The sequence below is a fragment of the Magnolia sinica genome, chromosome 18, assembly GCF_029962835.1.
Source record: "Magnolia sinica isolate HGM2019 chromosome 18, MsV1, whole genome shotgun sequence".
Classification (NCBI taxonomy): Eukaryota; Viridiplantae; Streptophyta; class Magnoliopsida; order Magnoliales; family Magnoliaceae; genus Magnolia; species Magnolia sinica.
Genome location: NC_080590.1, coordinates 42,941,309 through 42,966,937, shown reverse-complemented (window position 1 = coordinate 42,966,937; position 25,629 = coordinate 42,941,309). Strand labels below are relative to the sequence as shown.

The window sequence follows — 25,629 nt, the reverse complement described above, 5'->3', positions numbered from 1 at the left end:
ACACAAGGCTCATTTTCCAAAGCCTACAAAGTTAATTCTAATCCCATCTCACACTCATTGCAATGTAATCCCATTTAATATAACTTAATACCACTGTCTAAACAAGCCCTTAATGTGCTTTGTAAACATACCCAAGGAGAGCAATATCATCGATCTCGACCATTCACTGGCTCTATCATCTCTTTTCATTGATTCGAATCCACGCCCCATTCGATGGTAAACGTGGACCATCCATTCTTTTACGGCCCAGCTTGAGTACTCTCTCTAATGCTTCCACCTAGAGTTGTCGAAACCGACGGTTAAGGAAAGAAGATCAGTGTGTGGGGTGTAGGATCATCCGATCAATGTGATTTATTTATTTATTTTACGGTGGTTTATGGACGGCCTAGATTGATGGTTAATCTGTTAATGTGGTGTTGTATTTTGGTTGGCCGAGTCTCCCAAAGGTCTTGCCTGGTCGAATAGAAAATACGGAAGAGCTCTCTTCCTCTCTCTCTCTCTCTCTCTCTATCTGTCTCTCTCGCTCGCTCGCTCATCTGTCTCAAGACGCCACCACCCAAATCGTAGAGAAGGAGAGAAAAAAAGAAGGAAAAATCAAATACCGATGCTGGGCCGCGACGAATGAACGGATCAGGAGCACCAAGATTAGATCAAACGCCTCTATCCTCTCTCCTCTCTCGATCCCAAACCCTAACCCTAACCCTAACCTCTCGATCTGTGGCACAGACGAATGGTCCGACTCGACTGATCCAGCCTCCTATCCTGACATAGATCCGATCGATCCTTGGGTCTATCTCTCCTTTTGCAGATCGGGTGGAGGAAATCGAAGGAAAAGAAGGAAACGAAGATGCCTTCTCACGCGGATCTGGACCGTCAGATCGAGCACCTGATGGAATGCAAGTTCCTCCCGGAGGCGGAGGTGAAGGCGCTCTGCGAGCAGGCGCGGGCGATCCTTGTAGAGGAATGGAACGTGCAGCCGGTCAAGTGCCCAGTCACGGTGTGCGGTGACATCCATGGCCAGTTCCATGATCTCATCGAGCTCTTCCGGATTGGTGGCAATGCCCCCGACACCAATTACCTCTTCATGGGGGACTATGTAGGTCAGTTTCGATTTCGTTCATTTCTTCCCCACAAAAATCGAAAAAAGAAAAGAAAGAATTGATTCTGTATTGTCGGAATAATAGGAATGATTGGGTGTGGTGTTTGATTCGGATTCTTTGCATGATCGAGTTTGTATATGTCGTAGATTTTTAGAGGTTATCGCTCATCAGTTTGGTGGAAAATCGTGGGCTTTGAAGTTATCTCTGTGCAGGTTTTAAAATTTTGGAATATCTGTTGGAATCATTGCTGTTGATGCCGCTGTTGAGAGCTTACAGCCTCTCAAGGAGATATTTTGGTTGAGAAAGACCCGTTATTTAACTTCACAGATGCAAATTGAGTGGCCAAGAAATTAACGAGTTTTAGTGTTGCTTGCGTTGACGCAATGTTGTGGGGTTAGGTTGGAAATTTGTTTTATTGGATTTTGGTCTTATTTGTTTTAATCAGTTGGATGGAGAGTTAATTAAGAAAGTGTGAGGCTGAAAACAGAGAGCAACTTATTCAAGCTTGGAAAGTGGGCTACTTGTGTAACGTAGGTCAATTTATTGGTGTTTACGCTGATGGACGGCACTTGTCCATATGGTTAGAGCGTAACAGTAGGATGTTCAACAATGAATCAAAATTGCATATTGCAACCTTCCAAGCATCATAAAGATCAGTCTTGTGTTGGGCAGCAGGGTTAAAATTCTTTGCTGAATGTAATCATGATTGGATTAAGGATTTGTTTGGGGAAGGGTCTTGATTGTATCGGGGATGTTATTATTTCTCATCATTCGGTTTCCGTGTCTTGTGTTCTTTAGTGTTTCTTTTTGTTTCTCTCAACAAAATTAATAATATTTGAAGCCATCTTCAGCAAGTTAGTCTTCCAAATGTGTATGATGCAACAAGGGGACACCACAAGTGCGTTCCCATGAGAGGGAACGAAAGAAACCAACGCGTATGGTTTACCAAAGTTTTTTTTGATCTAACTTTGTTCTCAATCATCCATGAAAATAGTTGGAATGTGTCATTCACCAAAAAAGGATTCTTTTAGTCTATCAAATGGAGGCTCAGTTTTCAGTGGCATCCATGGGGTGCTGGAAGTTTCGTTATAAGTGGGGGTTCTACGAGACAAAAAGGGCAGAACTATAGCTGGTTTTTCTGTCATGTGAAGGTGCTGGATGTTGAGGCAGATTCCAAGGCCCTTGGACAAGAATTAAGAATTGAGATTGCTGCCAATAGCCCACTACCTTTTAGAGGGCCCCTTATGGAAGAAGGTGGATTCAGTTGCTTTTATTCTTGAATACAGGGAAAATGAAAAGAGCCCTGGAGATTTTGTTTGTTTGTTTTTGTTGTCTGATGAGCAAAAGAAAGCAAGCCCCCTTAAGCATTATTTACATGCTTTTTTTACTGCTTTGTTGGAATTTGGCTTTATTTATACAAAGAGGATCAGTCAATGTTAAAGAAAGATGATAGAAACTGATGGTTGATGGTTGTTCCATTGCAGTCCAAGTAACATTGGTATCAGTGGCATTGTGAGCAATGGTAAAGGCATCATTTGCCTTCTTTATAGGCATCATTTAGCAATTGACCTGATAATTATTTACATGATTTTGCACTGCTTTGTTGGAGTTTGGGGCTTTATTGATGCAAGGAGGATGAGTCAATGTTAACTAAACACAGTGGAAACTGATGGGGATGATAAAGTCATCATTGCCGTGTTTTTTCCAGTACATTGGGCTGCGGTTATTCTAATTTTGCGGATTGTTGGTGATCAAAATGGGTCTCGCTTTTGGAAGAGTCATTTGTGGATTCCCTCATGGCAGGAGACTAAAAATGCCATCTTGTGGGTTTCAAGGACCTCCATCACCCCTTGGAAGGGAGCTCTTTTGTTGAACAAACGTATGTCCAAATTCTATTTTTGTTCACCAGTAGAGAAGTGTGCTATGTGCTGGTGCACATGTGGAAAGACATTTAACACTTGCCAAAGTAGCAGGTTTTGTGCAAGATCCAAGTTGTTCAACAGGTGACCCCCACTGTATTTGTTGTGGTGTAAGACCAAGATGATTTTCTGTCACCTGTAGGTTTTAGCTTGTGCGCCCAAAAGCCAATCAGGTTGCTTAGCCGATCACACCACTTTGACAATGTTTTGGTAATGCAATCTGTCTTAAGAGTCATACGATCTTTACATATGTTGTTTAATATAAGAGTCCCCTGATGACATTATAGCAATCCTAGTGCATTGATTTTGTCAATGACACAGACATAACCTTCCTAGTTCCTTGACATTGGGAGTTTTCAACCGACGATGTGGTTGGACAGTGCATTGACTAATTTGCCTGTACTTGATGAGTGCTTAATACATGAGTGTGCACAATATGGATAGCAGGCACATCGGATAGGACCAATTTTTAGGGATGGTCTCACCTCCCGGTCTCAATTTAGAGAGCATCAACTGCTACTACACCTTAGTCAGTCCCTGGACCATAGGGTAGTGTGTGGAGATTGAGGTTCTCCTGGAGGATGACATTAATGCTTGGTAAGTCCTTAAGGAGAGGCAATGCTTAATTGCAGTGGAGATATCCAAAAGGAAAACTGTGTATGCTCACTCTTACGACTTGGATCCACAACGTAATGGAGAACAATTTTCACCATGGAAGCAATTGGCATAGTAAGTCATGCCAGCAATGCCATCTTCTGTGTCTAGATGATATTTATCCAAAACTATTTGAAAAGTTTTTTTTTCCATCTACTTGAGCTGTTTTCAATTTTGGATTGTGGCTGATTGCAAAACCAACGATAGATCTTCAAGTTCTATATGATGGGTTATGATGTTGTCAAATTGCATAAATGATCCCAGCCAAGCTAGGGGGCCTATGCGCCTACGCCATCGCATAATTGCATATGTGATTGCACAAACCCCCTAAACATTTTATTTATTTATTTTGAGAAAAAATAAAAAATACTGAAAAGAAGGAAAAATGGAAGAAATTAAAAATAAATAAATGAAAACATATGTAAAAAAAAAAAAATACAAGTGTAGGGAGGAATTTTTTTTAACCTATTAATTAATATTTTGTTATATTTATTACATCTATTAGATTGTTAGGGACTATGAAAAAGTCAATAACAAGTACTCAAATGAATACATATACTAAAAGATGTGAAAAACATCAAAATTTTATTGATGCATAAATACACTATACAAATTCAAAATAGGCTATACACATTGATCCCTAATCCATTGTGGCACATCTCCACTATCGTTGGCATCGTCATCATCAGAGTCATCTCCTTCTTCGATGTATACTTTCTCTCATTCTATTTCTTTGTCATTGGGTTCCACTAGTTGTTCATCCACATCTAATGGTTGATCATATTCTTCTTAATATTTCTTATATCTCACCTTCTTCCTGGCCTTGACTGCGACTCGACCGTCTTCTCAACCTTTGACTTGAACTTTCTCCATGTGCTGATCCAAATGTGACAATTTTTACTTGAGTCCATGTTATGTTTTCGCTTGCAAAGACCAGGTCATCTGTCTCTGCAAGTCACTTATTGTTTGCCTCCAGATCATTTAGGCAGATAGGATCATAGACATTAGGCTTTTTTCATCTAGTTAGGAATTGTTCCTGCAACGTTTGGTTGTATTGGATGAAGACCAAGTCATTTAGCTTCTTTTGTTCAAAATGATTTTTTTTTTTTTTTTACTATGAATCTATATAACACTTGAATTGATAGTGAATTAGGGATTATATACTTTTAATATTCACTATAAATCCAATATTTAAATGTTTTCGATTTCGAAATCTTACTTTTTCGAATGTACTCCAGTTGCGCTCGCAACTGCTTACAGAACATCTGAGGTCAAGAATTTTCATGGCTGATTTCTTCAATGCTGGATCCTTCCTGTTCGGGTCCACTCCATACATACTTCACTAGCCAGCTATTTAAATAACAATTAGAGTAAGTTAAGTTTCACTTTGTAGTTTGTAAAAAAATATATTCAAAGTTAAGGTAATTCTCCAAGTTGTTTGTACTTAGTCGCTTGGCAATTTTATAGTTCTATGCTGGATGACTATGTCTCTTGCTAAACTCCCCACGCTTTTCAAGTAGAAGTCCTGAAGTCTAGATATCCTATCATGTTCATACTTATTTAGTATAATTCTTTCTAAAACGTTAGGAAATCCTATTATATGCGTCTCTTCTGCCTTACTTCGATCAGCGAAAGTTAAGAATAATCACGTCCTTTGTATTTAAAATATTCCATAGTTTTTTTTTTTTTAAAAAATTATCTAGCCCTGCCCATTGCATCGTAAATGTATCCCATTGCTGGCTTCTCATCACTGTGCACTAATCTTAACACACCTGGTAAGGGTATGAAGATTTTACTGCCCTTAATACTTGTGTCTAGAAAGATTGTGAAATGATAGTTTGTTGGACTAACTTCAATTTTCTTTGACCAATGCTCGTTATTCCAATTGGCGGATAGTACAAAGCTTCTAAGCTCATATATTTTTTAACACAACCTTTGTAGTGTTGAAAAGGCTATTGTAAATCGGGGATTGGTGGGCTGAAAAAGGTTGCAATACTTGTGTCCAGAAAGATTGTGAAATGATAGTTTGGTGGACTAACTTCAATTTTCTTTGACCAATGCTCGTTATTCCAATTGGCCGATAGTACAAAGCTTCTAAGCTCATAATTTTATTTATTTATTTATTTATAACACAACCTTTGTAGTGTTGAAAAGGCTATTGCAAATCAGGGGATGATGGGCTGAAGAAGGTTGCAACAGATGCATTTTCTGGTGTTAGAAGGGCATGTTTGTACATAAATATAGTTATCCTTCTAGCCTTAGCAATTACTTTAATATATAATATACCTATATCCTCTAACATTAAATTTATACGATGTGCCACGCATGGAGTCCAAAATGGACGACATTGCTTCTTCATAAGAAGGCGATTGATAACTACATAAAAGGTTGTGTTGTCTGTGGTAACTTGGACAACATATTCTCTAATTTCCTCAACCACACCATGTAATAATTTAAACAAATATTCAGCTGTGTGGGAATGGGCTGATGCATCTACCGACTTAAAAAACAGTCCCAACCGACACAATTCACGAGAAAGTTAATTAGTGTCTAACAAGATCTACCAGTCCATCTATCCGCCATTAGAGTGCATCCATAAGTTTTCCAAGCCTATTTGTATTAAGTGATTTTAGTAAACTTAATTTTGTTTTTAGACGAGTCTCCCTTCATGATATGAAGGGGGCTTTAGTCCATGTCCAAATTGATCTATTGTTTTCAACCACTATTCAAAATAAATTTATTGCTTCAACCATTGTTTTGAAGCATTTCAATTTAACGGTGTTGAAAGCAACACTAGATTGTTATTGCCCTTTAGCAATGTATTGGATTCTAGTTTTTTTTTTTTTCATTATTTTTATAACAATTTTCCAGTATTGTTTAAGCAGGTCCTTTACCCTTTTGGTTAACCACGTTCTTGGGATGTGGTCGACACCATCTATCTAATGGCTCTTGCCCACGTGGTCTTTTGGTTGCCGGTGGTTTAGAGCGTCATGTCAACATAGGGGTAGGGATAGAGTGGTCATCCACATCCAAATCAACATTAATATGTTCATAAGCTTTTTGTTCTATAATCTCTTCTCTAAGTTCCCCATTGCCATGCCTTTTTTTAGCATGTTTCTCTATGCACTCCAGGATTTCCTTTTGGATCTCTAGAACCTCCCCAGGCCAGAGCCTTCTCGTAGTCACACACTCTAGTTACACTTATTACTATCCTCCCTTGAGTAACATTTGGATATACTATTACATTTTGATCTTGGCATGTAAGGTGCTGCTTTTGCCTTCCAATGCCACTGACACTTACAAACCCACCTAGGTCACACATTATATTGGACTTTTTGATAGTATTATGGTAGTGCCACCATACTTTCTACCTAGGTCATTGGACTTGGGTTCCAAATAAGATTGTAAAGAAGAAGACATGATGATATTGATGTAAATGTAATTAAATGATTTAATTTATTTATACTATCCCAGAAGAGAGAGAGAGAGAGAGAGAGAGAGAGAGAGAGAGAGAGAGAGAGAGAGAGAGAGAGAGAGAGAGAGAGCCTTCGACTTCTAGTTCTAGCCTTCTAGTTGTAGAATGTAAACTTGTAGGAGACAAAGCCTTCTACCCTTGTAGTTTTATAATGTAGACTTGTAGGAGATAGAGCCTCTAACCTTGTATTGTAGGAGAAAGGAGAGAGAAAGAGTCTTGATTCTTGAACTCGTAGCCTTGTAAGTTGTAAGTCGTAAGTTGTAGGAGTTCTAGCCTTGAAGTTGTAACCAGTGTTGTCATGTGCGATCTCATAATCGCATACATTTGTTTAGATCGTATATGCCATGCAAGAAGTATGCCATGATTATGCGATTGCATAATGGCATAACCATGGCATACTCGAGTATGCGATGGCATAATGGGCAACAGTCAAATTTCCTGCAGATTGCAAAAAGTTGTAAATTGTATGCATCAACTCATCAAGATTCAAGTTATCAATGCAATTTCTATGTTTGTAGTTTTCAATAATTAATTCTTTCTTAGTGTAACTTGTTGATTGTTTAAATTTGTTTTATTATATATAATATAATATAACTCAACGTATGGATGGTCTAATAGTCAAACTACAACAAAACAGGTAAATAAACCCATTCCAATCACGTGTCATAATTAGACAGTTTTTCTTAATTTCATAGAAATTTTTTACGATTTTCCCATCTTTTTAAAAATTTTTTCAAAAAAAAGAAGAAGCCATCAGCCTGAGTGATTGCTTATGCGATGGCATAAGCGATTAGCCTAGGCTGATGGCTTATGTGATTTGACAACAATGGTTGTAACCTGAAAGAGTGAGTCTTGATTCTTGAAACTTGAAAGAGTTGGTGTTTTGAATCTTGAAATTTGAAAGAGTGAGAGCCTTCTACTTAGCCTTGTAGTCGTGGATATGAGAGATAAGAGCATGAGAGTAAGAGAGAATGAGGGTTAAGTGTGTGTGTGTGTGTGTGTGTGAGAGAGAGAGAGAGAGAGAGAGAGAGAGAGAGAGAGAGAGAGAGAGTAATGTAGTTGTGAAAATAGCGGGGTGGGAGAGCTTATTTATAGGCAAAAAAGGAGAGCAATTAAAGCAAAAAAAAAATCCACTTTTTCGCGTGACCTCATAAACCACAACATCTTGAAAACTGCATATGCCAACATGGTATATGCAATTCAATGGTCTCATATCACATATGCAGTCGCATAATCACTTATACAAACGCAACACTGATGGGTTACGCTTTGAAACTTGGGCCCATCTAATTGAATGGTGATGATGGTGTGGAGGGATGGGCAAATATTGTAGCCAATGTGTGTCTTAACGGCTGTTATGTAACAGTAATAGTGGCAAGCATTGCGTTGTACGAAGTTGTGATGGCTGTTATACAAAAAGTGACCCTTAACGTCCTGTCGCAAGGTTAGATACAAATTTCTTCTTTCCAATTTTTTAAAGAGACTATAATGGCCGCTATGAGGCCTGTAACGGCCCATATCTTAATGGTAACAGTGGTGGCCATTACCTAGGTATGCAAAAATGTTTACATGATGGTGCCCACCATTACGTGTTTCAGGGTTGTAACGACCGTATCGATCGTTCAAAAAAACTTGTAACCGGCCGTTACACACCCATAACGGCTTCGTAACTTCTTGTTATGGGGCCATTATAAGGTTTATTTATTTATTTATTATTATTTTTTTTTTTGAAAAAAAAGAAAAAAAGATGGCACCTTTTTGCAATTTAGTTGGGGCCATGGGGCATTTACCTTACAGAGCTCTATAATAGTCCTATGAGATCCACACACCCATGCACCTGTGTGCTCTCCCTCTCCTCAAAAGTTAGGGTTTGGGGTAGAGAGAGAAGGGGAACCTATCCTCTAAAGGGTGGAATGCGTTAGTGAAGTGGGGGTGTGATCTTAGGGAGACCATTCTAGTCTAAAGGAGTTTGGGGGTTTTATCCTTTTCATCAAGGAATCATCAACAAGAGGTATGCTGTGAACCCACCTTGTTTCATGTTTTAGTACGCATTGCACTTGATTTTGAGCTTCTTTCCTTTCAAAACAAAAGTTTTTGATATGCTCTTGGGAGGGCTATTGAATTCATTGTAGCCTGGAAACAATAGGAAAGAGGAATAACAACGTATTGATTCATGGAAGATGAAGAGAGCATTTTGTGCATGGTATTAATACCACAATGTTACGTAATGCAGGGGCATTTTCACACCGGGCTCGAGTGGGGTGGCCTGTGGGATGCAGGGGCACACTCGGGGTGGGCGGCCTGTGTGAGGCAGAACTTATGTGATGTGGGGCCCATGAGGGGGGTTCGGTTGAGGACCTAACCCATGGGATGTGAGGCTTGGGCTATGGATAAAGGGATTGATTTGCCACACTCTATCAGTTTGAGCTTTTAGAGCAAGTGGTTAGTTGTCCTACATCAAAGTGGTATTAGAGCGGGAGGTCTCGTGTCGAGACTACTCATTGGGGGTGATTAATGCAGGGGTATTTTCACACCGGGCTCGAGTGGGGTGGCCTGTGGGATCTAGGGGCACATTCGAGGTGGCGGCCTGTGTGAGGCGGAACCTATGTGATGTGGGGCTCACGAGGTGGGTTTGGCCGAGGACTTAACCCATGGGATGTGGGGCTCGGGCTATGAGATAAAGGGATTGATTCGCCATGCTCTATCAGTTCGAGCTCTTAGAGCAAGTGGTTAGTTGTCATGTGTCGTTACGTGTATAGGATTTGCGCCATACATAGGTGAAACCCATTCCTAACATCTGCTAGCCTAAAAATGAAGCAAGCTAGGATTCTAGCCATACATAGGATTGGGGCCATACATAACTGCACCCACCTGCTCATTAGGTGGGTGCAATTATGTAGATGTATTTGTGGCACATGTGCTTGTACACCATTAAAATTCTTTGCCTTTAGTAGTGTCACCGAATTATCAAACGAATCTATTTTATGCCCCTCAAAATTGATTGCCTCCTTGGGAGGAAGCGACACTGACAATTATTGATATTTTTGAAATAAAAAAATGAGAGAAAAATAGAAAGAGTAAAGATGGAAAATATGGGGCTGCCACATAGGCAACCCCGTGTCTTTGGGACGATCTTTCGTGTGGCATTTCTTTTGGCATAGTTCGAGAGGCTGATAAGCATGTTGGGTCCTATGGAGGAAATCTTGAGATTCATTTATGTATTGTGAATCACTATCCATCTTCTTAATAGCAGTGATTGCAATATTGATTGTATTGGTTGATACTATCGGTATCGCATGTGGGTAATATGAAACTAAGCTTTCACTTTCTTCCCCGTATCCTGAGATATTTTTCTAAAATACTCGATGCATCAATGATATCCGGACACATCGCTACAATGTTGTCATAACTCATATGCGATCGCATAAGCTTATACACTGGCATATGGGGTATTTTCGGAGCATATATCGCATATGCCATAGTGGCATACGTGGTTTTATAATGATAGTGGCATATGCGGTTTTATAACTTTAGTTGTATATGCGGGTTCATGCCATGGATGGTATATGCAATTATGCCATGGCATATGCAATCGCTTATGCGATTATGCGATCACATATGTGATTATGCCACAACTTAATTGAGGAAAAAAATATAAAAATTTTGCGGGTTGTGCGATGGCATTTACGATTATGCGATCACATATGCGCATAGGCCCCTTAGGTTGCCTACAATCGCTTATGCTATTTGACAACAATGCATTGTTATACTCGATACAATGCAATACTTTGAAAATATCAACATATCACAGTGATAAAACTCTTTTTTATCGTTGATACCATCGACACGTATCATCAATACCATCGTCAACCCCCATTGCAAAAATTTTGGAAAATTCACTAAAATTTTTTAAAAATCTATTGCTTGTGATTTTTTTTTTTTGCTTTGGTTACCTTTCAAAGGGAATTTTGACCACTCATTTTCGATTGTTTGGAGAGAGAAAAGGGGATTTAGGTGTGGAAATCAAGATCAGAGAGTGTGCAGTACTAGAAATGAAATCGATGATTTATTTTTTTATTCTTTCGAATTTGAACAGTTTTTTCTTGTTTAAATCGCTTGGATTCAGTGGAATGAAGTTCATAATTCATAATTTTGCATATTTTGCATGCTCAATCATGGATTATGGTCTTCTATTTTTGAATTTGGGGAAATGAGAGAAATTGGGGACAATCCGATTCTCGATTTTCGCCTATGCCTTTTGACTTTCATACATGTCTTCTATGATCTATAAATTATTTATGAACTGATTATGAATATAATTGCATCACTTATGTCAGACAACATGCAAAGTTTAGGTTTCTATACGAAGGAAACTTATTATGTATACTTGGCTTTTTGTGATCCTTTGAGTTCTAAATGTATAATACCATCTTTTGTCCTCAGAAGATTCATTCAAAAGTTCTACCAATTTCCCAATGTTTTCCAGTGTTTCCCAGAACCAGCGATACATTTTGCGATACATGCGATATTTCCATGCAATACCCAATGTGTTTCCGTATCCCAAGGCTGCAATACATGCATAGATACCGATTCTGCCAACACTGATGGATAGTTGATCTTGTACATATCTCATTATTTAGTTGCTCCTGTATGTGTCTCATTCTTTAACACATTTTTGTTATTGATAGAAAAATAACATGATTTAAACTGATGGTTATTTTATATCTTAATGACATCATTCCTAGTCTTGGTAGTCCCTATTTATTCAAAGCTTGTGCAAATCTTGTCATCTTGGTTTGGCATGGAAGACTTGAGTTTTGACCAAGGTTATTGGGTTATGGCCTTATTGGTACTCTCCTGTACAGTACAGGAATGTGTATTTGTACACATCTTCCTCTAATATGTGGTGCTGTATGGGTAGGGTAATGTGGGTTGCTGCAGTACCCAAGCATACACAATAAAGCTATATAAGCAACTATATATGGTAATTCATATGTCAAATGATGGATATTGTTATTATATATCCCGCATGCCCGGTATTTTGTGATATTCTTGCTATTGCATAAATGAACGTACCTTTCAAAAAAATAAAAATAAAAATATATCAAAGTATTGATCTCAACATTCTAAATATAAATCTACACTACCACTTAATCAACAATAAGCATAGAACCAGAATTTCTGGTTGATAAAAAATAGCGATGTGGATCACAAACATCCCTTAATGCGGACCACACCATCCAGAATGGAAAACATAAGGGGGTGACAGTTTAGTTAACATGCTTTAGACCATTTTGGCATTGATATAGCCTAATTACCTGCAGTCTGTTTGTTTCCTAAATTATTTATTCCATGGAACTTCTCACAGTGGCCAACATGCTGACTTGCAAACTTATCTTCATTCCTCTTGAACTTTCAAGGAAGCTTCTTATTGACGACATGTCTCCTCCATCAGATTCCTTCGCATCTTAGTATTCAATGTATTACGTTGACATGCTGTTAATTTTCAGTTCATGCATGATAGATTGATAATCATCTTCTTTGTAGTCAGGTGTATTCTTCACCACATTTAGGGTACAATAACTCACTTGTCTTTGTTTTTGCTGACTAGCTGGCTACCCCAATGATTGGTGCTTTCTTTGGGTTGGACATGTTCTAGGGGTTGGTCTTATTTATTGGAGCTCCAAGAAACCACCTGCCATTTTGTGTTTTCATGTTGAATCCGAATATCGGTCATTGGCTACTATTGTAGCAAACATCACATGGATTAGCTATCTACTCTTGGGATCTGAATCTGATCCAACACTCTAGGATCACAACAATGTATGTGATATTGCAAATCTTTCACCTTCGCCTTCAGGTGTTCATATTGTTCACGTGCTTTCTGACACAAAGTGCTAATGGGTTCCCAAAACCTGGATCAAGAAATGTCCTGTGGTTATGGAGCGAGTCTAGTGCTTATCAAACTTCAATCGAGTGGGAGCAAGACAGTTTGGACTTATTTTGTATTTTTGTCTTTTGTTACTCTTCTACCTTGAAGCTACTGGGTTGGGTTTGAATATAACTGAATGTTATTCTTGTCATTGTACGTCTTGTTATTACATGAAACTCTCTCGGGGCATATTATGTGAGGGATCTTCAACTATTTTCAAAAAATTGCTACATCTTGGCATCACAACCAAAGACCAATGGGAGATAAACTGATTGAGAGTTGATTGAGACGGTTCAGTCATGTGCAACAAAGTTTGAAGGTGACTCTGTTAAGGAGGGAACCTTGAAATGTGAAAGGAAGTGTGTGCGTGTACTGTGTGCGCACGCTCGTGCCTTCTCAAGTCCAACTGGTTGGACCACAAGGTACAGTCCACCCAGTGGATAACTTCCAATTTTTCATGCGCTTGCAACATCCAATCCGTCCAATAGGTTGGTCCCATCATGAGGTTTGCCTTGGGCAAAATTCAGCCACATCTGCTAATTGAGCAGGCCAGCCTTCTATTTTGCTATTTATCAATGGCTAGAAATTGTTCTCTATAGTGTGATCCACCTGATAAGTTGAAGGGGCTGATTTTTGCACTAGGTGATTGTCATGGTGGGCCCAACCTATTCGAAGGGTTGGACGTAGCATTCACTTAGTAGGTTGTAAGTTATCCGCTGAGGGGACCATAACTAGTGGTCCAAATATTTGCACTTGAGACCAGTGCGTGGGTGCATGCGAATGTGGTTGAACCAGTCAATTAGATACTTTTGCTTGAAGTATGTTTGCTAGCCCAAGCAAAGAGGCTAACTAGCTAGTAGATATGGTGGCCAAGTTGAGTATTTGCACTATGTACAAACTGACTGCTTCTTGTGATTGATTTAGCAATGAATCAATATTACCTGAAGAGAACTCATACATGTTGATGCACTCACACAATGAATTATGTTCATAGCCATAGTTTCAAGGCTGTCATAGGTACTTCATATGGCTGTGTAAGGGCGTTCGTATATGGTACCCAGATACTGCATGGGTACATGGATTTTATACATGAAGTGAAATGCCCGACACAATGTGGATCTGTTACCTATTTCGAAGTGTCTAGGCATCAATGGGGTTGGTTACTTTCAAAGTAGCATTGATTCATTCCAAATATGTTGGCATGACTATCTTTGTGTTTTTTTTTTTCCTTTCTTATTGTTTTCTTTCCTGAAATGCTCTGTTTGTTTCTTTCTAGTCAACTGAATTGTAATTGGAGGAATGTTTTACTGTATCTGGTTTTAATCACATGGCAAGGGCATACATTTTGTACAATTTTTTATCCTAAGGTTTCTATTATCATCTTGCCCAACCCTAGTTTTCTTCTGCTTATGCAGATCGTGGATATTACTCGGTGGAGACTGTAACACTTTTAGTAGCATTGAAAGTCCGCTATAGAGATAGAATTACAATCCTTAGAGGAAATCATGAGAGCCGACAAATAACTCAAGTGTAAGTCCTATATACTTTTCAAGTTCCTGCATCTTGATATTGCAAGTGGCAACAGTTCAAGCCTGTAGCTCAGTGGTAGGGAATCTGCATTTCAATAATGAGATCTTTGGTTCTAGCCCAGCTTAGCCATCCAAAAAAAAACAGAAGAAGAAAAGAAAAGAAAGCTATTGGCAACTACATTTAATTTTAATTTTAAATGGCTAGCTTGCTTAGTACCGAAGGTATTGAAATTCTTTTCTACCTTTGTAAACTTTTTGACTTCAAAAATACATTCCCTGCCTGTATATGTCACTAACATTATTGCAAGCTGTTCAATGGACACAAATATTGACACAAGAACTAATCATGTTCATGTTATAACTTTTTTGGGGAGCAAACAGAACTTAATGTGCAAGAAATAGTTATGTGATAATATTTCTTTGTATAATAATTATGTGATAATCATTCTTCAAAAAAATATATATTTATGTGATAATAATTACATACTTTGGAGTCTGCTTTATTTGACGTTGTTTACATATGATTATGTGCATTTCAAGTTTTCTGCATCCATCAGTCCTGAGATTGTTGAATCAAAATATGTAATTATTTGGTTGTTTCAACTTCCATCTTTGTTGGTATTCGGCTTTGATAATTTATTTTTAAATAAGTGACTTTGATAATTTATTTTTGAGAAATTAACTTTGATACTTACAAAGTAACTTATTTGATAATTACAAAAATGTATGGACTAATGAGTTGTCTGGAGGAAATGCATATAAAAAGAGAGAGCGTGAATCCCAAATATAAAAAGTCAATCACGATTCATAATGCTCTCTTTTGCTACCATTGGAATTAGCCGACTTGATCACATCTTGACAATCTCCTTTCACCATGATGGTCTGGGAAACAAGGGAAGAAAAAAAAGTCCTTGCTGAAGAGCTTTTACTCCAGCCTCATTTTGAGTTTGTCCAACTGGCTGGTCCAAGAAAAACCATTTTGCTTTCCCCTTTCATCCCTAATACACCTTGACCCAAAAGATTACTCATAAAGTGTCAGGTGAAATTCAACTTCCAAAACTGGGTTGAGATTTTTTTTTTTCCCGCTCAGCAATTCCATCATCCTTCATCTGCTGCTTTTGTTAGTCACTGTCCAATGTAAGGATGTGTGATGCTGCTAACTGTTGAAATGCCTTTTTAGTTAAGAGTCCATTGAATGTAGTTCGTCTGGTTGAAGTTACCCCATTGTTAAAGATTCTATGTTTCCTTCCTACCGCTTAGGGTGTGTTTGGGAGTCCTTTTAAGAGCAATTTCTTGGAAAATTGATGTTTCATTGGTTCCTCTTTTCCAAGAAAAATGATGGGAAGTAAATAATTTTCACCTGTTTGAGCCATTCTTCTGTTTCGGACGAGGGAGTTGTTTATGTGGAATCCACCTTATGAAAAAGGAAAGGTGGATCATGAAAGCTGATCATAAAATTTATATGTTGGTCATTGGATGGCAACGAGCACTGAATTTGTACTTGTACTATTTGATATCTAACCACCATCCATGGTGTCGTCAGTTTGTCCTATTGTTTGAATCAACTATTGATGGTCTGCCACCATCGTCGTATTTTCCATTTTGGTGTCTAGTCCTACATGGGAACATGTCCGATGGTTTGAATCAGCTATTGATGGTCTGCCACCATCAATGTATTTTCCATTTAGGCATCTAGTCCTAGATGGGAACATAGGTTTAGGATTAACTAATTGATCAGTTATTTTGTGCGAGTGATCTCATTCATCCTACGGGGCCATTGGATTTATGTGATTGTTTGAGACAACTGGCATTTACATTTTGAGTTTTGAACCGTGGGCCATCCATTGTAGGGCCAATTAGACCTCCACATTGGCTCCAACTGGGCAAGCGAGCTTAGGCATTGGTTCATGCTAATGGCTTGGGAAATGGAATCCATATTGATTCTACTAGAAAAGGTTTGATTTGGACTTTCCATCATGTGCGACCCACTTTTGATTGCCCATCTTTCTCAAAAACCATTTTGATTGGATTATCCTAACCCTATGATCAATGCCTACAAGAATGGATAGTCCATAATAATTATACTAGAAAAGGTCCAGTCATTGATGCAAACACTCATCATGCACAGCCTACGTATGATTGCCATCCCTCTGGAAAACCACATTGATTGGATGGTGCTAATCTATGATGAATGGGTGGAAAAAAAGGGACTGTCCATATTGATTATACTAGATAAGGTCGTTTGGACAGTCCACGTGCAACCCACCTTTGATGGACAATCTATAATAGACAGCCCTCCCACTGGATGATCTGAACCACCTGATCAATGATAAGGAGAATAGATGGGATCCATATTGATTGTACTCGAAAAGTCTTGATTATTGATTTGTCATGCATGTACTTTGAACTGTCCATTATGTGCATTCTTCTTTTGATTGTTCATCTCTCTGAAAATCCACTTTGATTGAAGATCCCAACCATCCGATCAATGGCTAGGAGAATGGATGGTCCATGCTAATTATTCTAGAAAAGGTCCTACTATCATTGATTTGGATTTTCCACCATCTGGTGTCCACCCATCTCTCTCAAGAACAACTTTGATATGGATGATGCTAATCTTATGACCAATGGATAGGAAAATTGACTCTCTACTAATTATTCGAGAAAAGATCTGCTTGTTAATTTGGACTGCCCATCATGTGTGATCCATGTTTGATTGTCCATTACCCACTTTGATAGAATTATCCCAACCATCCTACTATTGGCTTGGAAAATGTACTGTCCATATTGATCATACTAGAAAAGGTGTGCGGGATGTACTAAACAATGTTGTCAAATCGCATATGCCATGGCATATTCTTTTTAAAATAGTAAAAAATTGAAAACATTCTTTAAAAAAAAAGAAGCAAAAACTTGTACACATGATTGGATTGGGTTATTTTACTTATTTCATTATAGTTTGAGTGTTTCATTAAGTTATTTATGTAATTACTTATATTATATTATATAAATTTTAACAAAACAATCAATAAGCTACATTAAAAGAGAATTAATTATTAAAAGCTTTGAACAAAGAAATTTTACTGATAGACTCTTAGGAGTTTCAACACTTGGTTGATGGTTCGAGTACCCATAGGTGGTGAAATCCCACCATGGCGTGAGTGTGTGGTGGTGTGTGTTGTGTGTAAAATAATAAAATAAAAATGGATAACAACTTACAACTTATTTTACAAAAAGTAAGCACAACTTACAAAATACAAAAAATAAACATACTTGAAATAATTGTAGAGAGATTAGAGTAAGAGATTTAGAGCTTTGGAGTAAAGAATAGTGAAAATAGAGGGGATATGAGTGCCTATTTGTAGGCAAAAGTTCTCCAAATTGGGAAAAAAATTGCTTCAACTCTGGCTATTGGGAAATATGCAATCGCATATTAGTTGCATATAAAAGTATGCCATGGCAATATGCGATTCGATCCACAATATGTGCATATGTGATCGAATATGCGCATATGCGATCGCATTTGACAACAATGGTACTAACTATTCAAATCGTAACATTCATACATATAATTCTCTAATCAATCACATAAACATAATTATAAAAGTGCTCAAATGAGAATCCCAAACACAATCATGTATAGTGGTTAGGTTTCCCCACTCCACTCTCAGTGAACGCACTCTCCCTGATTGTACCAGTATTCACCATCGAAGGTTTTAATCCAGGTTCACCTCATCTTTAAAAAAAAACCAGGTTCACCTCTTAACCTTTACAACCCTATGCAAGGACCACAATCCTACACAACAACCTAGTGTACACTCCTGGCGGATGCTTTCGCAAGAGACTTTAATTAGTTTTCGATCGGCTAACCAACAACCTTGGTCCTAGTCCAAGGACCTATGTTTACTACTGTTGAAGGCTCCCACGGAGACTAATACGTACACACCTGTGTCCGGTAAATTCGACCCCACACGAGCTTAGGTCTTGCACAATTACCTTTTGAGTTTGAGTTACAAACTCTTACCCTCAATCCTATACAAGGAATGCGAGTATGGACTCATACATGACACTCGTTGGATTGAGCCCCGTTGATGCGCCGTTCTTGAGTTGTTTCTTCAAAGCTCTCCTGTGCTTGAATCCACTCCTCAAATGCTCCCTCGATCGTTGATGCTAATGCTTGCCAATGCTTCAACTTCAAGATTTGCATGTGATGCTCCATTTGAGGTGACCAAAGTGATGGAAGGATGGTAGAATCTCCTACAACTAATGAGATAGTTCAAATCCTGGGGGATTCACTTAGAAGGGTCTTCTAGAGGATTTAGACAAAGAATATGCCAATTCTCAAATACTCCTTCGATCGTTGATGTCGATGCTTGCCAGTGCTTTAACTTCAAGATTTGCATGTGATGCTCCGTTTGAGGTGACTAAGGTGATGTGAGGATGGTAGAATATTTTATAACTAATGTGATAATTGAAATCATAGGGGATTTACCTAGAAGGGTCTTCTAGAGGATTTAGACAAAGAATATGCCAATTCGATCGGGTCTATCCTTTAGAAAATAGTGGAGTTCAAGTTCATATTCCCATTGGAGGTTGAAATCCTTATTAGAGTGTTAAAGCTCATGAAGATGACTTGAAACTTATGAGATTAGAGGTCTAGGATGTGGGATTATCAATATGGAATCACCTAACCTCCTATTGCACCAAAAACTCCTTTTGCCCAAGAACCGAATGCTCTTTTATAAGAAATCAATTTGCAATGGCTAGTTAATGACTCCGTCGATCTGATTGAAAGGCCTTTCGATGGGATCGAAAGTCCTTCGATAGGATTGAACACACTATCGATCCATCGAGAAAATCTAAGAATTTATTTATTGGGTTGTTGGACTAATTCTTCAATTAGATCGAGTAGTCCTTTGATTCCATCGAGTCCCATTGACATCCTATTGATGGGATCGAGGACCACTCGAAAATTGCTGTTTTGGGCATATGCTTTCACATCAGCTTCACACCTCTTCTAACTTTATCATGTTCCAATAGGGCTTCTAAGGCTAAGGGATGATTAACAAGGTTTTCCTATTAAGGTTATGATGATTTAGAGGTTTAAGGGTTGTTTTGGGTAAATGTTAGGATCACCAAGGCGCCTCACCTCATATACATGTTCTTTGCTCCTTGATGCTCCACGTTCTTGTGTCTTCGGTCTTTAGCTTCCAAGGGGGGCTCAACTAACTACATGATACAGACTCACGTGATTGACAAAGCAAGGTGCACAAATCAGTGCACTAACAATCTCTCCCTTTATCAATTATGTGATAAAACCCTTATCCTAGACAATGTCATGGTCCATACCAATGACATACCTAAATAACTTAAAATATTACATGTTAAATTACAAATGATTTACAACTCAATACAAACAAGACATGTAACACTTGGAATGCTCCCCCTATCTTCATTAATCCCTAAAACAAATAGAACCTGTAAAACAGAATTCATTGTTTTGGTGGGACTTGATCTCTCTCCCCTTTTGTCAGTATTTGATAAAGAATTAATTCCAATAGATGTACCAATAAAAACATAGCATGAAACAACTCTATAAGTAATGGATTTACCAATTATAAGGCACATACTAACATGGGAATAAATGGTGCATATAAAAATTAAAACATGGAGCATGGAGCATGCTTATTATGGTCATTCAAAAGATGTACCAATCGAATTAGGAATAACCAACGATAGTCTAATAATAAACATATGATATTAAAATCAAGCAACTTTAGATCTAAATTATCACAAATTAATGAGGCTAAAAATCTTCGAATATACCAATTAAGCACAAGATGAGGCTAAATCCTGTGATTTTATAATAAGCTCACACTAATGAGGCTAGAATCCCTAGATTTAACTATTGAGCTAAAAAATGAGGCTTAATCATCTGATATAACAATTTAGCCCAAATGGACCCTCTATGGTCACCAATTTGAGGCAGAAGAGGCTTTTTTTATTATTTAATTTTGAGTGTTACGGGTTGGTTTATATAGGAATGAGGGAAAAACTATAGTGATTACACCTTGGCAGTATATGTTTCTCCACTATATTACTATATTTGTGTCCTAACTGCAAACAGAGCCTTAACTCTTGATCTGACCCTTCGATCTCATATAATATGAACCAAGCAATTATGTGACGATATTGCCTCCGATCTTGATGGTAAACAACCCCTCTAATGTTCTGTACCGGTGACTGATCAAGTACTTGATCTCAACTGGGAGTTGGTTTGAGCTGATCGGTTCATCTTGTAGTCCTCTCTGAACTACTTGGAGAGTCATGTACTTTGGAATACCCTTAATGTTTCAGTCAATCTGTGTTATCCAGATCAAAGCCATGAATTGATTGAAATGACCTTATTATCTTCTTCGATCCTTTGATTCAACCAATCAAGATGTTGGTTATGTTGATATAACAGATCCATCATATTGTAGATGGCTTCATCTTGTTGTGCATCCATCTTCTTTTCCCAAAACAGTGTGTTCATCTTTTTCTTCAAATTTTTATTGGGAAGGACTTTAAATGTCGAGGCATGATCTGTCCTACCCAGGAATGTAGGTCACATGTTTCACAAAGGTCATGGCTTCATGAGAAAGATGTGACTTACTCAATAAGTGGATACTTATTCATATGCCCAGTGACTAGAAGATCTCCTAAATCCAATGCAGCAGCTGCAAGTGTCTTCAACGAGTAAAGAGAAGAAGTCTACTTGATTTGCTAACTGAAAGTACTAAAGAGATGAAGGAATGAGATATAGTGAAAGTGGATTTTAGTGCAAAGATTTATTGGACCATAAAGTGAACATACATGAACTATTAAATTCGTAGGGTTGAATTTTTAGCAACTAAGGAGAAACAATCAAGGTATTCCATAACAGCTACCACCGTTACCATTATGATACGGGCTGTAATTGCCATTACGGCCTTTATTTATTTATTTTGGAAAAAATCCGTTACAGACCTGTTATGGGCCATTTTTGTGTTTCTTCTGTAACAGCCGTTACAGCCCCTCAATGCACAAGTTATCACCGTTATGTAACTGTTTTGGCATACCTTGGAAACGATATAACCATGTGTGCCATATCCATCCAAAGGAAGATATCGTATCTTTGATCTTGTTTGATATTTATTTATAATGCTAATAAAAAAGAAAATAGTATCACTAATGTCATGTATGAGAAACCACCTTCGATTGGTCTATAAATGCATATATTAGGAGACCTTGTCTTGCTATGTTAAGCTTGGAAACCGAAGTGGAACTTAGTGATGGGAGTGATTAGCAATCACAGTGGATGTAAATAGTAACTCCCTAAACTTCTTTGTTTAGGGACACGATGAATATGATCTTATAATATTTCATATAATTAACTTTCAAATGATCAGTTATTCTTGATTTTGCTAATATTTCTTCTTATGGTTTCAGGTATGGTTTCTATGATGAATGCTTGAGAAAATATGGAAATGCAAATGTCTGGAAATATTTTACTGATCTTTTTGATTATCTACCCCTTACGGCCCTTATTGAGAGTCAGGTTTGAGTTCTAGAATGGTGTGGACTTTTTTACTTTAATTTAGCCAATGATCACTTCTGATTGGACATGTCTTATTGCCTGCTTTAGATCTTCTGCTTGCATGGTGGTCTCTCTCCATCCTTGGACACATTAGACAATATTCGTGCCTTGGACCGTATACAGGAGGTACGTAGAACTTTTTACATGGTTGTTTTGTTTGTTCAACTATTTAGCACCTGATTGCACTTTTTCTCATTTTGATTGTCTATCTATTTGTGCAATGTTATATTATGAAGTTACTATTGTTACACATCCAGTGATGCTGGAAAGCTTAAAATCTGGTTTTTGTTTGTGCTTTTATGGCTATACTAATGCTGGATTTACCGTATCATTTGTTTGTTAAGTGGCTTTCTTCTTCTTCTTCTTCTTCAAATTTATCTCCATTAATTGAAAGTTTTTTGCATATGAACTTATTCCATTGATTACTTTATCGAGCAGCTGTACATTGTAATATAACATTGTAGAAGTAGCTTTAGAAATTTGAAACTTTTTTTTTTTTTAAAAAATTAAAATTTTAAAGGTAGAAATTTGAAACTTGATATCAGTGAATGGGGGACCCAGATCCAGAGTTGTCTGGAAGCTTGGTTGAGTACTCAGCTGATTCACTCAAACTTTTTTTTTTTTTTTTTTTTTTTGATTTTTTGTTTTTGAGTTGTAATGTTCAAACAAGCTGCAAGATTGATAGATTTTTCCAGCACTCGGGTGAGTTTTTTCCACCTTAGTTGAGCCTCTGTGTAACTAGGATGCTCCATTTTTGAAAAAAAAAAAGTGTTTGGCACCTCTGTCAGACAACTTTCAGACAAATGACTGTACTCACTGTTCTGAAAAATTTTAATTGATCTTTCTTCTTGCATTTAGCATCATGTGTAATTTTTGGGCGAGGCTCCATTTGTTGTAGGTCCTGTGATTTGGATTTTATGGATTGCTGCATATATAGGTAATGAGCACATCACGACCACCTTCCATATGCTTGTCCCAGCTATTTGGGATCGGTGGGATGAGTCGCTACCATTTTGAAAAAAGAAATGGTGAACTATATTGCCATGGTCTACTACAATACACCATGTATTGAACGAGAACTCTGTGATCTAGCCCATAAATTTGTGGATTGGGAGGCAACTCCACAGGGTGGATGTGAACCTCGCAGTATTTTGTCAAATTACTATTTGGACTATGGGCTCATCTTTGTCGGGGATTTACTGAAGTGCTTAAGAAATTTCCAAATTAGCCATGGCCTAAATTGTTATCCTCTCTTGTAAGTTTCTATTCACTGTTGCATTTTTTCTGCCACAAACTACACTTACAGTGTAGATCACATATTGTTTATTACATCTATTTACCGTTGCATTCAACTTGAGGCATTTCCTTAACTCCAAAATGTTATTCCTGCTAAGGAATGTCCACCACATCAGATGGATACCATCTGGGTTAAAACATGCTGTTGTCTCAGTTAAAATTTACCATTTTGATTCATTTTTTTGGACATGGTGGAACATAGCTGACTTCTGGAAATAGATTGTTTAAAAAGTTCTAGTTTCCTTCACATTTTTTTTTTTTTGATTTTTAAATCCATAATTGCTGTTCATGCATTGAAGAAATCTTGGAATGAAATAAACAGTTATTCTAAACCAGTCATGCCAAGTATATTGTTGGAATTCCTGACAAACGTATTCACAATGACCAAGGTATTTTTTTTTCCCCATGCTATGAGGAATAAAGCAATCTATCTGGTTATGTACTGTGGCACAGAACTGGCGTCATGAACTTCATATGGTGTAGCCCACTGTAAATCTGTTTGTTTCTAATAGGTTTTTGGCTGCAAGGAGGTGTGATTGTGAATAATGTAATGAGGGCCTGCTATTTTTCAAAAAAAATTAATTTCCTTATCCCACAAGCATGTGAGGCAGTTGTCAGAGAAACTGTCATAATGTGGCAGGGAAATTGGTGCTATCAGCTTTATATCATGCCTAATTTAGTAAATTGGTTGACTGGTTTTACTTGGTAGATGTTTGACTTAAGTAGGCATCAGCTACGTAACAAGTGCCTGCCACCTAATAAAAAAAGTTGGTTTTTTCCATCCAACAAGCATGTGGTGCTGGTGTCAAACATCAATAAGAATCCCAATTTACCTTGTCCTTTATGTATGTTTGATTGCCATTTGCATTTAATAATTTATGTTTGGTTGAACCAAATATCATGAAAATTTCATGATATTCAGTGCAACCAAACATAGCCTTATAATTTATTTTCGTTTTGTTAATATTACATAATATTTTATTTCTGTGGATCCAAGTGTTCTTTTATTTTGGTTTACTACATCTACATTTGGGGATGGCACTGACTTCCCTGCTCATGTTACATTGGGTTTTCGGCATTTTCATGAAATCGAACCAGATTGTATCTGACTTTGCATTTCTATTGATTTCTAATGCAGGTTCCGCATGAAGGTCCCATGTGTGATCTTCTGTGGTCAGATCCTGATGACCGGTGCGGGTGGGGAATATCTCCTAGGGGAGCGGGCTACACTTTTGGACAGGATATTGCTGCTCAGTTCAACCGCAACAACGGCCTCACCCTTGTCGCAAGAGCGCATCAGCTTGTCATGGAAGGTTACAACTGGTGTCAGGTGGGTTGTAACTGTAGGAGCAACAAGGCTGTTATATTCTGGAATCATTTGAGCAAATCTGGCATTAATCATTAGTCCTGATTTTGGCAGGCCTTCATATTCCACATCAGAAAATGTTGCTTTTCATCTCTTAATCAAGATTTTGGGATGTTTTACTAAACCACAATCGTGATTTACTCAAAGAACCTATGCTGGATGCGTGCTTTCTGATGTGGAGGGTGTGGCAGGGCCTGCAAATATCAGGCTTTTGCACGATCCCCTGCCCACACGTAGCCTTATTTGATCCCAACATGGGAATGATTTACCCTCCCTGCAATTTGTGTTTTTTTGCTTAACAGGAAAAGAATGTGGTCACTGTATTCAGTGCACCAAACTACTGTTACCGTTGTGGAAACATGGCAGCAATACTTGAGATTGGGGAGAACATGGATCAGAACTTCCTTCAATTTGACCCGGCTCCTCGGCAGATTGAGCCCGACACCACCCGCAAGACGCCCGATTATTTTTTGTAAACTCTCTGTCTTCACCGCTTGTTGGTAATGCTTCTTTCCAGCCGTGTCTCTGTAGATGTGTCTTAGAAAGGAGGAGTTTTGGTAAGTGGAGAGATCTTCTGTCATTCTTTTGTTTGAAGTTGTGTTCTGCTGCTGCTGCTGCTTCCTCTGCTTCTGCTTTGCTATGCCTAGGTAGAGAACTCTTTTAAAAGGCTTTTATTGTGCATTGTCTTGTATTCTTAAAAAAAGGTAGCAGCAATAACAAAGACATCTCTTCTTTTATAA

The 25,629-nt window shown here is 38.0% G+C and overlaps 1 protein-coding gene across 1 annotated transcript; it reads left to right on the top strand.

Moving 5' to 3' along the window:
* The first annotated feature begins 491 nt into the window (after nt 1-491).
* LOC131232266 (serine/threonine-protein phosphatase PP2A catalytic subunit) lies at nt 492-25,629 on the top strand. The gene is made up of 6 exons (XM_058228500.1): nt 492-1,100; nt 14,496-14,610; nt 22,080-22,188; nt 22,276-22,353; nt 24,662-24,853; nt 25,192-25,629. Exons 1-6 carry the CDS (start codon nt 848-850, stop codon nt 25,363-25,365), a joined length of 921 nt encoding a protein of 306 aa, XP_058084483.1. The 5' UTR covers nt 492-847; the 3' UTR covers nt 25,366-25,629.